The sequence below is a fragment of the Amblyomma americanum genome, chromosome 2 (genome assembly GCF_052857255.1).
Source record: "Amblyomma americanum isolate KBUSLIRL-KWMA chromosome 2, ASM5285725v1, whole genome shotgun sequence".
NCBI lineage: Eukaryota > Metazoa > Arthropoda > Arachnida > Ixodida > Ixodidae > Amblyomma > Amblyomma americanum.
In genome coordinates, this window is record NC_135498.1 from 23,490,682 (window position 1) to 23,503,580 (window position 12,899).

The 12,899-nt window shown below is 44.1% G+C and overlaps 1 protein-coding gene across 2 annotated transcripts in view; it reads right to left on the reverse strand.

Annotated features, from left to right (window-relative positions):
- Marf (Mitochondrial assembly regulatory factor) overlaps positions 1-12,899 on the reverse strand; it is a 24,912-nt gene continuing 12,013 nt past the window's right edge. For both annotated transcript variants that reach the window (XM_077653459.1, XM_077653460.1), the window contains exons 9-16: positions 11,763-11,833; positions 11,539-11,660; positions 10,872-11,206; positions 9,231-9,454; positions 6,913-7,068; positions 6,181-6,377; positions 766-900; positions 1-630 (exon numbers count right to left, since the gene is read on the reverse strand). In XM_077653459.1, the coding sequence (XP_077509585.1) occupies positions 561-630; positions 766-900; positions 6,181-6,377; positions 6,913-7,068; positions 9,231-9,454; positions 10,872-11,206; positions 11,539-11,660; positions 11,763-11,833 (1,310 nt within the window). In that variant the 3' untranslated portion in view covers positions 1-560. The remainder of the gene's footprint in view (positions 631-765; positions 901-6,180; positions 6,378-6,912; positions 7,069-9,230; positions 9,455-10,871; positions 11,207-11,538; positions 11,661-11,762; positions 11,834-12,899) is intronic.

The following is a 12,899-nucleotide window of genomic DNA, read 5'->3' on the forward strand; positions in this document are numbered from 1 at the left end:
TTGATGGATTTATTATTTTATTAAACAACAAATATTTGTCTCAGTCAAAACAAAAGCAACCTAAGTTCTGCGCAGAGCAAAATACCTGCAACCATGCCCCACTCCGTAGCTCATGCATGCTTTCAGAATCGGGGGAAAGAAAATGGGTTGCAAAATACATACATTGCAACAAATGCAAACCAAACATTTTTTCCATATGCATGCCAGTACGAGTAGAGACAAGAATTATAGTCAGCAAAGACTGAGCTTTAAATGCTACTGCCTGAACAGGTTAGTCAACAAAACACTTTCATGCAAGCTGAGAGAAAAAAAATTAAAATATCCATCATTGATTCCTCAAATTCTATTCATGCATTTCATCATCATGTCTATTATCAACAGATCACAACAAGGCCATGCAATGCAAAAAGAAATAAAACAAAATTTAGGGTTGAACACCATGCATACTTCCCAATATCCTAACAAAAAAGAATGGAAAAACAAAGACAAGAGAAACAAAAGTCTCTGCCACCGGATTCAACAAACAACTAAGCGCCTGTGTCAAATTATGCTCCCATCCTCTACTGGTCATATTGGAGGTACTGTTGGGAAAACGTCTCAAGTTCACTCATCAGGTAACCAGCCTTGTTTCTGAAAGAGAATAAAAGAAAACAAGGAATTGAGGATTGATCAGAGAAAGTGATCACCACATATGCTCGCAGGGTATGAAACCCAATCAAATAATACTTGTCTAAAGTTTCAGCACACCAGCCTGACAAACAGTACCTTAGAGTTCTGGCGTTGGTAGTGGCCTCCTCCATCTTGGCCATCTCCTTGTCCAGCTTTTTGATGTCTGAATCCATTTCATTCACCACTTCGTCTACCACATGGCCCAAGCGAGCAAATGTGCTCGACAGCTCTCTGGAAATACAAAACAAGTTTAGTCACAAGTATTAACTCATAAGCAAAGCTGACACACAAAACTTTAAAACCACAAATATACAGCAAAATCTCAATAATTAGAGGTCGGTTAATTAGAGGCAGCAGCCTGCCCCAGCTTGGCCTATTTAAAAATCTGGGGTGCTATACATTAATTGCTGAGTTCGTACTAGAGGCGGCTGAACAACACTTTGCACTTACCCTTTTTGTTTTGGTTCATTTTCATGAAATTCAAAAATCCGCTTAATTCGAATATTTGATGTGCTTCGGCGAGCTTTGAAATCAAGGGGTTCTATTGTATTTCGTAGCATGCTGCGTAGTGAAGTAAAGGAGAAAAGAACCCAAATGAAGCCAAACTGCAAGGCAGAGGCCACACCCATATCTCTCCAATTAACCCTGTCCAGCACCAGCTGGGGCCACCCTATCCCCGCAAACTTCTTTATCTTATCCGCCAACCTAACTTAAAAAGAAAGGCTACTAAAAGCTAAAAGGGGTGTGCAAATATTTGAAATTTCAAATACAAATCAAATATGTTAATTATTCGGTTCATATCCGATTTGAGAAACTGATATTCGAGGACTCTCAAAATCCGAAAATTTCCAAATATACGGCAGCGATCAAAAACCGCGCTGACATTTATAAACCTCACCATGACAAAACCAAACATCAGGTTTAAAGTGGCTGGAAAAGAGTGCAAAGGCGTCTTCATTTTCTTCTTCGTCATTTATCGCATGGATCACATTCGGAGGACGCTGCTAGGCTTGGACCTCATGCGAAATTCCGCAAATGAGCTTTCCCACATATAACACATGATGAGAACAAGATGACTGATCACCTGCTTTGAACAACCACAACGCGTCTTTTTTTGTTTGATCCTTCCATAATGTGTTACACACATAACACCCACACCCATGGCACTGATTCTGCTGCCTTCACAACTCTTCTAGCGTAAGTTCAGCCACCATGTTTAGCTCAACTATGATATGCAGGAAAGCCCCCTTGCAGAATTCGCGGGGGGCGGGTCTGCACGATGGCAGAGTCGAGGTGTCACCAGTATTGCAAACGAATGCGTAAAAATACTGATGTTGCATGGTGCATTGTAATCTGTGCACCTCTGACCTGCGTGCAATAGCAGCCGTGACAACAGGAAGGCCCCTGTTCGTAGGCCAAAAAATAGCACGGACACATAGTTTAATTGTTCCTGCGCTTTACCACCAGACCGCAGCAACAGTGGTATCGGCCATGCATTTGCTGGCCGTACGAACATAGTTGCGTGCCGTGCCGGTTTCAGACACCGACTGGCACATCGCTGGTCATATCTTTTTTTTATAAGCAGTCTTGCCGTTCTGACGAAAATGTGCGCTCCTCTCGTTTACATGCGTGTTGCTCTTCCGGGACACCGAAATTGCTTGCTTGAGGCATTTAATAACTTGACCTTCGGATAATTGGGGCACTCCTCCTGGTCCCATGAAGTCCCATTTAATAAGGTTTTACTAACATAATGTTACTTTTAGATGCCAGCCATATGCCATTCATGGAGTTATCTTACTTATTTTGCACGACCACAGTACAGGATGCATACAGTCACGCAGTGTAATCAAACAGTGTACATATCAATACACGCTTTAATTTTTGTATGTGTACAGTCAATCTACACTTGTTTGTTACGTTTGTTAAGACTATACTATTAAAAAAAATTCAAGGACGACAACATCTGCCTTCTTATCTCTTTTGAAATTTTTTTTTCACACTGAACACATACTGAACATTCTATATGATATTCAAAGGCGTTTTTTCTTCCTGTTTGTATTTGATTTGTATCACAAAATTTCAATACTCACACATCCGCATTACTTACACTAGAAACAAAGCCCTTTAGAAGCAGAAGAAAGCAGAACTAACGTATCTGTTGTATGCAAATATTGCACACATCATCATAATCATTATTATTACACATTTAAGACCTTCTCATAGGGGTGTGCGAATATTTGGAAATATGAAATATCCTCTCATTCGATTATTTGACCAAACCAAATAGTGCGTACTAAAAATCATTTGAAACGAATTGAATATGTCCTCAAGTTTTTGAATACTTTTCAAATAATTGGCGCGAAATTTGAATAAGGCCTGTTGTACTTTTCTTTCACGACTATTCCAAAAACAGGGGCCATATATGCCAGGTACCATGCTGCCGCAATCAGTACACGTGGGATAGAGGGTTCAGCGCCGTGGTGCTGTCCATTCATGCAGATGTCTTCACAATCCCTGTATGCGCCCTCAGAGATTGGATGATGAGGCAGGGCCAGGCAAGTTCAGCAAACCCAGCCTTTATGCCTGACCACGGAGGCCATGCCTCACACGTAGCTCTCGCCCATCTCATGCACTGAGGTGGCGCTAGTTTACTATCTTTCGTTATCAAGAGCAAAAGGCACTTTTCCATTGAGCATAATATGACAATGATAAAGTTAATACGGACTTCATGTTCGACCCTCCAAATGGAGATCAATGTTGCATATTTTAACAGGTACAGCTATAACAACGAAAGCAACATTTTACTGTTTCTCACAATTTCTCATTGAATATTTGCACTGGTAGCAAATATTCATAAAAATATTCTATTCGTATTCAACTGGTTTTTAACTAAACTATTCCTACTTGATTCGGCAGCAAAGCTACACTATTAATATTCGACTCAGTTTGGAAAAAGTACTATTCGCACACTCCTGCCTTCTGGGCATCATCATAAGGAGGGCAGTGGGAACTATGCAGCATGGGTGCATTCAGACAACATAATTATGTTCTGGGGAAAAAAATGCAGTTTGACTGTAAGCTTACATTACAAGGGGGCCTAATATAAATGCTCTCATGAAGCACTGAAGGCTGCTCAACAAACTCTGCAAGCAGAGAGACTCTTCGACTCACCACAGTTCAGATAAAGAAAAAGGGTTCTTCCTTCTAGTGCCTGGTATCTAAATCTCCTCACTGGGGGAGTGATAATGGCATAGCACACTGCTGCTGAAATGCAACAAGATGACTAGCATAACAAACCAGGAATGGTAGCTTAGGCTATAAGTGCAATCAGCACCACCCCTTCTACACTCCTTCATGACACGTGAAGGCAACGCAACAGATGAGCAAAGCCACCCCAAAATGGCGCTCCCGACTTCATCCCTTAAATATTGGTTCTGCTGTACTACAAGTTCCGCCACAAGCCTGCAAATGCTGCTACATTTCAACAAGAATCACGACAGTGATTTCAGTCGCAGCTTTTTCTTCTAGCACATCAACAGCGCTTGAATGGTTTGAGCCTTGGTGCTAGCAAAATGCTGGAATTCCTCATACAAATTTTGAGCTGCTTCAAATCGTTCATAAGAGAGGCTTCCACATCCAAATGTATCTAGAGCATGCTTAAAAGGTATTCAGTTTTAGAAACAGTTCGAGAAACTTTCAAGATGTTTTCCAAATGATGCTTCGCATGCTTACGAGTGGCATGCATTTTGCTGTGGTTGCTGACGCAGTTGCACGGCTGCAACGCAGTAAGTGCACACAACTAAATGCGCAAAAGCGGAACTACACTGTGGGACACACCGCATGGACAACGTTGCTGTATGAGATATAGCTGCATAGACTGGCTTCAAAGTTTTTGCTTCGGTCATCCACTTTATTCCTTGTCCATTAAGGCTTAAAAAATGTAGTTTCTAGCATGATAAAACCTTAGGAGAATGAAACAAGTTGCTGCGAAAACACTGCAAAAGCACAAGCACGCCCCCATTTCAACTGCTCCGATACGTGCAAGTTCTGTTTCCATACAAAGCCAAAGGAACAGTGGCATCTATTTGCTTTTTTGGCAGCTTTGTTCACTGCCTGTCCCTGATCCCTGACTGCAAACTGGAATGACCCAATGACCTAATCCACAAGTGGGGGTGGCCATGGTGCTATGGCTCTCGATGGCCTTCAACACATTTGTTTTGGTGAGTCCAATCAGGCTGACATAGAGATGCAAGGTCTAACTCTACTGTGAAAGTTCTGCTGCGTGACAAATGCACAAATTCGCATATCAAACTAGTGAGTGCTGTTCAGTAATGCCATAATGTCTGTCCTACTGCAAAAGTGCGCTGAAAATAAAAGCAAACAGCCCATACATCAGGTGCAATGCTGTGAAACGTGCGGAAGTAGTCCGCACGGAAAAATAAAAGGAGATCTCTCGCCGATTGGTCTAAGGCACGAGAAAGCGACAGTGTGTCACCAGCAATAAGAGTGCATTTAATCAAGCTGACGACAAATGTGTCATTAATAGTAAGCCTGCAGGTAAAGCATTTACTATGTTTCGCTCATCACAAGGAGCGCACTACTTTTTGGTCGCGGATGCAGACAGCGCAAACAAGAGCACTAGCTTTGACAGCGTTGCACCTGATGTAAGAAACTGAGTATATACTTCTTTTGGACCTATCTGAAATATATCAAGAGCTTGAACTACAGCATCAGCACAGTCCAAAACCACAAAGAGCGATATTTTCTTCCAATGCTCTGAACACTGAGGACAACTCCATCCAATTATTGTTCTTAGTAAAAATTGGATATCTCGCTCTTTCTGGCTATGGCAATGATTGTCTGGCAACAAAAGATGAATTTATTCTGCAGAAAATTGCATTTAAAAAATATTCCCTCCACTTGATTCAAATTCATGACATTAACACCGATAAGGACTCTGTGATCGTCATTCTAAAGTTAACGGTGGTTAGACAGGCCTCTGTGATCTGCGCAAGAAAATACTGTCGATGCATGGTGTCCTTGCGAAATCGGCTGATGACAACAATGCCAGCATTTAATTTTGTGGCCTTTTCTAGCTTATACGTAAATGGTCCGTTTTCGGTGAAAGTAGTCTTTGTCACCAAACGCAGTAACCTATTGATACGGGCCAATTACCGTTTGTCCTCAGTGGTCGCTTTACAGAGCAAACATTTTCAAGCAACACACCTCTATTTTTTCATCCTTGTTTGGAAAGAATACTCCTTTAATCTCCTTTACAAAGAAAGCTACTGGTTTACCTCTTAGGTGAGTATTGCTCAAAGTTCAAAGCCGAGAGCACAGAAAAGTTGATGACCCTCAGGGTGCTGACAAAATTTTGAGTTCTGCTGCTTCGTAGTCAGTTCGGCAATGTTTGCACAACCCCAGCTCTAAGCCTTTCACATTTACAACTCGACATAACAAAGCGCAAAGACAAAACGCCAAAGAAAGCTGACAGTATGCATGGCCACTCACTGCTGGACTTGGTGAGAGCAGTTGGCGCTTGTGAGGTCAACAATGAGGCGCAGCTTGCGGGTGGCGTGCTGCACATACTGACGCTTGAAGCAGCGCTCCTTTGCACGGTTCGTCCAAGTCAGCCGCTCGAAGAGGCACAGTGCCCCGTACGTGCCCACGGCCACGGCGATCACCTTCCAGCCAATGGCCCGCACCATCTGCACAAGAAACCAAAAGGCTTGGAACAGGTCCCTTTCAGGAGATGGCAATAAGGTCAGTGACTGCATAGAACTGCTAGCATGCTCTATTTGTACACACACTCAGGTGTGGAACACTGCGAAACTAGACAACTAGTTACATGATTTGTGGGGATTTTAATGTGTAGGTGTGTGGCTAGTTTTGTAGTGCAGAGATGTTAACTGCCAAGCTTTCAAGCTCTTTACAAGTTAATGTCTAAACACTAGAAGTGGAGTAGATCAAAAGGAATCAATACTGCATGAAAAAGGGGAGAACTGCGAAGCAAGGAAATCATTAACGCTAGAGTTACAGCCATCTAAATCAAGCAATTTCACCATGATTCTGTCAGCCGTACCCTCTCCACGGCTGCTTCTGTGCAATGCAGCTTTTCTGAGCTCTGCTGCTTTCTGCTGCTTTCAAGTGCTCTGACATGCACAATTTGTCATTTGCTGCACAGACACCTCAAATGCACCCCGCCACTGGTGACCTCAGGAAGAAGTAGATGCAAACACGTACACATCCTCCGACAGTGAGTACACCCAAGGCAGTTTGGGGTGTAGGTGAGACCACTGCCAACTTGTGCACGATTCCCAGGTAGTCTGGGGGAGCTGCTGCGAACACTTTGATCTCGTTGCTCGGTGTCTGTGGTGTGCTTAACTGTGGCCTTGGAACCTGCACATAGAAGACAGCATAGAACTCAACTTCTGTGGTAACACAGAGGTAATAAAACAAGCTCCTCTGGACACATTTTCTCATCAGATGCAAGGATTTCTACTTGGCGAACATGAGCACACTTGTCACCTGCTGCTCCAGATAGCATACCTGAGATACAGGATATTGTGTTTTCTGCTGCTGCAATCAAAGATTGTTAATTCTGCAACATTAATTTAGAAATGCGAATAACTGACAGCCGTCAAAGCCTTGAACGAGCAGTGAACACCCATATAAGTCTATGAACTAATTTGGATGCTGCGGGTCTTGCATCAGTTAATTTGTATGCGCTCCCGGGGGAACGCTGCTTTGAGCGATGGCTGGAATGGCAAGCAACCATCAAAACGGCCTTTCTCAAGCCTAAATTGCAAGGTGCAGTGTTTCCCGCGCACCTACTACATGCACACAATGGCAGACGTGATGACAATCGGAAGGCCCTGGTTTCATGGCTACAAGGAACGACTACAGCTCAGTGACAAATGAACAAACACAAGTGCTGACTTATGTTGTCCACTTTTTTTTCGTTGCGCTGCCGCCATTCCTTGTAGCCATGAACAAACTAGCCTGGATCACCACTTTGCATCGGTTTCACTCTTCGGAGCCTTGCACCAGCCCATGGCGATAGTGGCTACCACCTATGCACTGGCCAGTCGACCAAGCCCAGATGTGGGCCTATCTGAATGCTGACTGGCACATCACTGGTATATCTTCTTTCCATTTGTTGTCCCCTTGCCCAGGTACCAATGCGCATCTCCCTTGCTTCTGTCTGCAGCATTTTTCTGTTCACTGAGCGCACCGAAACTGCACTCGTCAAGGTGTTCGCTTATCAGTACTGTTCGATGTTTGCGCAATGAAGCCTCCTCACACACGATGCTGCCACACATAAAGAGACTCCACTGCTACCATGCCGCACTGTAAATTTATGATTCTTCAGGGGCCTTTACCACTTTGCAGGCATTAAGTTTCAACATTCCCAGCAGTACAAATGCAATAAGCCATTGATGGAAGTGTGAAAAAAGTTGTTGCTGCGCAATTCTCATCTAAAAGTGGTCGACCATGCCCAGTCTTTCATCAAATAATTTTAGGGTGACGAGAACCGTTTTCGGCAGTTTTTTTCTGGAGTCATTCAATCATTCGAACTTTGGATAATTCACATGTTTTTCTTGGTTCCTTAAAAATCAAATTAACGAGCTTTTACTGTAACATTAGCTTTGTGCAGTATGAACCAGATGATAAACAGCTGTACATCCCAGATGAGCCAACAATTATTGCAGATGTCACCTTGCCAATGTAGAGAAAAATTTTCTGTGATATCACAGAACATAAAAATATGCACTCTTCACACAGTAAGCTTTTCGCTTTATCAAGGTGATTAAAACTAGCAGTTACATTCATGGTATTCCAGCGCAACGGCACATAGCCAAAGAAAGAAAGACGGAAAAGAAGGACGAACACAACGCTGTGTTCGTCCTTCTTCTTTTCCGTCTTCCTTTCTTTGGCTATGTGCCGTTGCGCTGGAATACCATGAATGTGACTCAAGAATACCAACTAGCCCAAGAACTGACTTTACTGAAAACTAGTAGTGTGTATATAAGAAAGATGTGGTGTCTTTAAAGCTTTTGAAACCTTTCCGAACCATTACACTACAACTGAAAAAATTTTACGCACAACATTGGGGCAATTAAAATTTCATTATGTATATAAATGGTGTAGACATATATGCAATGTCTTTTTATCTTATCTTACAATCGCTCAGGGTCTTATCATGGAAGATACGCCACTATGTGCAGCCCAATGACTGACATTACGGCCAATTCCCAACAGCAATATCTTTTGATTGACTTGTTTTGGTGCACAACCTCAAAACAGCCATGTGCGTCAGTATAAGAACATTGTTTAGTATAAGGACATTGTCAGTATAAGAACATTGTTTAGAGCTCAGAACCTTCAAAGCAGCCACGGTCACTGAGTGAGACTCATGATCCCTGAAAATAAAGGTCCGAACCTCTTAATTTACTACTGAGTGTTCTAGGTAGTTCACTAAGTGCACTAGGAAACGACAGAAATGAAATTAAGCAAGTGACGTTGGGGTCAGTAACAAAGTGATGGCCAAGCTCACATACCGAGTTTAAATAGCTGCTACCGACAGCAGGGTCGGCCTTGCGGTACTGTGTGAAAAACTTTATCATGTTGACCAGCCCAAAAGAGAAGTGGAAACTCAGGTCCTCCTGGAAGTCACAGCAGAGGCTCTCGCAGTTCAGCCGGTACAGGACCTCAAAGTTGTGCCGTGGCAGAACATTGAGCATTTGTGGCTGCTGCTCTGACGGTATCAGCGATGACATACGACCTGGCATCCAAAGAAATGACAAAGGGCATATTACATTGCAGGTCTTCCTAGTACAGGTGTGGTACATAAGTAAACGGAGTACGTTGTACGATCCCAAGTGCAATCACACCTGTCACAGCAGTAATTAAGAAACATTTGGTCCTTTCAAGGAATCGTACTAGCAATCACTACCAGCCTGTAGATGTCTTATCTCCCAGTCTTTAGTAGGCAACGCAAAAATTTGATCAGAAATCCTAGCATGATTGTTTACTTCTGTAATCAACTTTACGTCACTAATGCATGAGTGAAAGGAATAGAAAGTTCTCAATAGCAGCACAGGTGTACAATTTATTGAACAGGTTTTTGCTGTGCTCTGCAACAAAACTAGCAGCGCCTTTATGAGAGTGAAATCAACAAAAAAATCGGAAAAGGGCACACTAAAGTGTTGGCCAAAGAATGATAAAACCACACAGCTTTCACAAATGGCAAGGAGGAGGAGAAGGAGGAAAGGCAGGGAGGTTAACCAGAAGAATTACCCTGCACCGGGGGGAAGGGATGAGGGGATAAAAAGATGAAGCGGAAAAGAGGGTAACAGGAAAACAAAGTCGGTATGCAAAGCGGGCAAAATCACAGCCTATCGTACAGGCCAGAAGTTCTCAAGAAGCAGAGCAGCGCCTGGGAGGCCTTCACTGCCGCTGACTGCCGTGGCCAGTGGCCGAGAATCTTCATTTCCATCAGTGGTTGTGGATCTAGATGCTCCAGCGCATGGCAGAGAGACTGCCTTTTAAGGCAATAGCCTTTAATGACTCATACTCTCGGTGACCGTCCGTCCGTCCATTACATCGGCACCTAGGTCACGTGAACTTGTGATGCCACGTGAACTTGTGATGTCACGTGATATTAAGGTCACGTGACCTATGATTTGGGTATAAATTGAAAATTAGTGCAATGAGTCGCAAACGGCTTTCGCCTTCCCGCAGTTAAGAGATATCCAAGTGCCTCCAACGAATTTTTGGCACTGTATGCAGGGCATTCACACAGAATGTGGGCTACAGTCTTGTTGCACCCGCAGATGAATTACAAATAAGTAATGGTTGGTGAAAACTATATGAAGCCACAGGCGACATAGCAAAGTTTCTTCATATCATGACAGGCCGGGTGGGAGTCGGCGGGGAGGAACACATACGACAACACACAGGCAACTTCACTGAATTAATTCTCAGGCAAGAGCTCACCACTCATTCATCGCCTGAAAACGCAGCTACCCTCAATGCTTTTCTGCAAGGTCAGCTTTTGCTGTGGGCCTGTCCACAACCAGAATTTTCAGCAATTTTAAACTCCCCCCATCCACCAATTGGATAAGCCACAAAGTTGCAAGCCAGAAAATTCTTGGGGCACTGCCACAAGGCGCGCAGCCAAACTAGGACATGGCACCCACCGATCATCTCCTTTTGGGCACTCTCGACAGACATCTGCAGGGTGTTGGAGAGGCGTGCACGCAGATTGCAGCCGAGCCCGCGCTCGACGTAGGCGTGCAGCTCGCGCTTATAGACACCCAGCACCAGTGGGTCGGGGTGGAAGGGCCGCTCGAACTCGCCCACCAGCAGCTCCAGCCGGCGGATCTCCTCGCTCAGGGCACCGGCCACTTGCTGCTCCACCTGCTCCACCAGCTGGCCAATGCGCTGCTTCGCCTCTTCCGTCAGAAGCTGCAGCTGCTGCTGCGTGAACTGCAGCCGCTCCCACTGCTCCCGCCGCTGGTTTTGCTTCTCTGACCTGGCAAGCATAGCCGACAGAAAAAGCAAATTTTTGCATCAGTGTGCTGAGCACAGTTGCTGTGACCACTCTGGGGACACCAAGGGCAACTCTATTCCATTTCTGCTCTTGCTAAAAATGTATTCTGCAGCTCTCTGTGGCTATATTGCTGCATATTTGGCAGCAAAAGACGCATTTATAGCCCCCCAAAAATTGGTCATTTTTCTTTCGCCACTATTTGACTGAAACTCGCTATTGACATCAGGACCGAAAGAACTCGGTTTTCATTGAAAGTAGCCTCTCTGTCATTAGAATGACATACAGTAATGATGAGCACAAAATTGCCTTCTCACTTGAGCAACGACGCCTGCTCGTACACTCTGTCCATGATGGCTCGGAGCTCATTTGTGATCTTCTGTCCCCGCTGTGTGTGCTGCTCGAACTTAGTCTTTACTGCAGACTTTGAGAGGCACTCCTAGAAAGAGCAAAACAGCAACAGCCTTTGGCGACACCTGCAATAAATCCGCCAAGTCTTCCCACTGACTCAAGAGCAAACAACAAAGCATGAGCCCCTTACCTCAAATTTCCTCTCGAAGTCTTGAAATTCAAAATACCTTCCTTGGAAACCTTCGGCTAGCCCCACACCCGCTGCAAGAGCAAGACAACAAAGGTATGATAGCACTCCTGATAGGATTTTGGGGCACTAAAACATGCCTAGTGTAGAGGCAGGTTCTTAGAAATGGTATCTTCTGGCCCCTTATTGCAGCTGCAAATCCTTAGACCACCTCATGGCTCTGCAAAGTACAGCCTCTGTCGAAGGAAAAAAGAGCCAAGGAGTTTGCTTCTGAGCCCTGTAGCTACACCTCTGCACTATAGGGGCGCTTGTAAGTCCTAATTTTTGGAGGGGCAAAGATAAGAGCTCCTTATACCTTCAATTTGGAACACTGGCGATGAATGCCTAGCCACACAGCATGGCCCAGAGTAAGCTTCTTGGTCTCTATACTTTTGATAGAGGCTGCAGGTGCTTATGCGTATCCATGGCTTCACCATTTTACAAGCTTGAGCGAATGCAAGTGAGTGAAACTACTTGGCATTTATGCAGAGTGTGGCACTGATGTGTGTGATTATGGTGGCAGCAGCTTATAACAAATGAATGAGCGGGTCACATGGGAGTTATGCATGAAAGCTATCGTAGTCTGGCTGCCACTAGTGGAATTTGTGCTTTCAGTAAGGAAACCCTGCTACCAATGCATTCCTGGACATCAATCTCCTTTCCAGAGGTCACTGGTGGCAAGTCTTGAAATCGCGACAGAAGCGATATTTGTCGTGTGTGGCTGCGACGTAAGAAGCTTTGTCGGTTGAAATGCATTGGCCTAATATTAGTGCAGCATATTCAGAGTGTGAAAGCGATCTCTAAATGCTGTGCTAATGGAAGCTCAGCATTGCATTTTACTACCACCCTGATACCTGCAATGTTTCACCTTTGAACTGTTTCCCTCTGGATTAGAAGAAACCAGTATTTTAATTTCTGCTCGTGGTTGTTAGCAGTTTAGAAAGTCCACAGCTTTAGAGCCCACATATAGGTAAATGGAAGACATGGCCTTTCCAATGAATCTCTTTCAGCACACTCAGAAAATCTGCTGTAAATGACTCAAATTGCCTGACCAGTTACGTGCAAAGAAAAGGAGTTGAAAACAGACCAAAATGAGAGCAA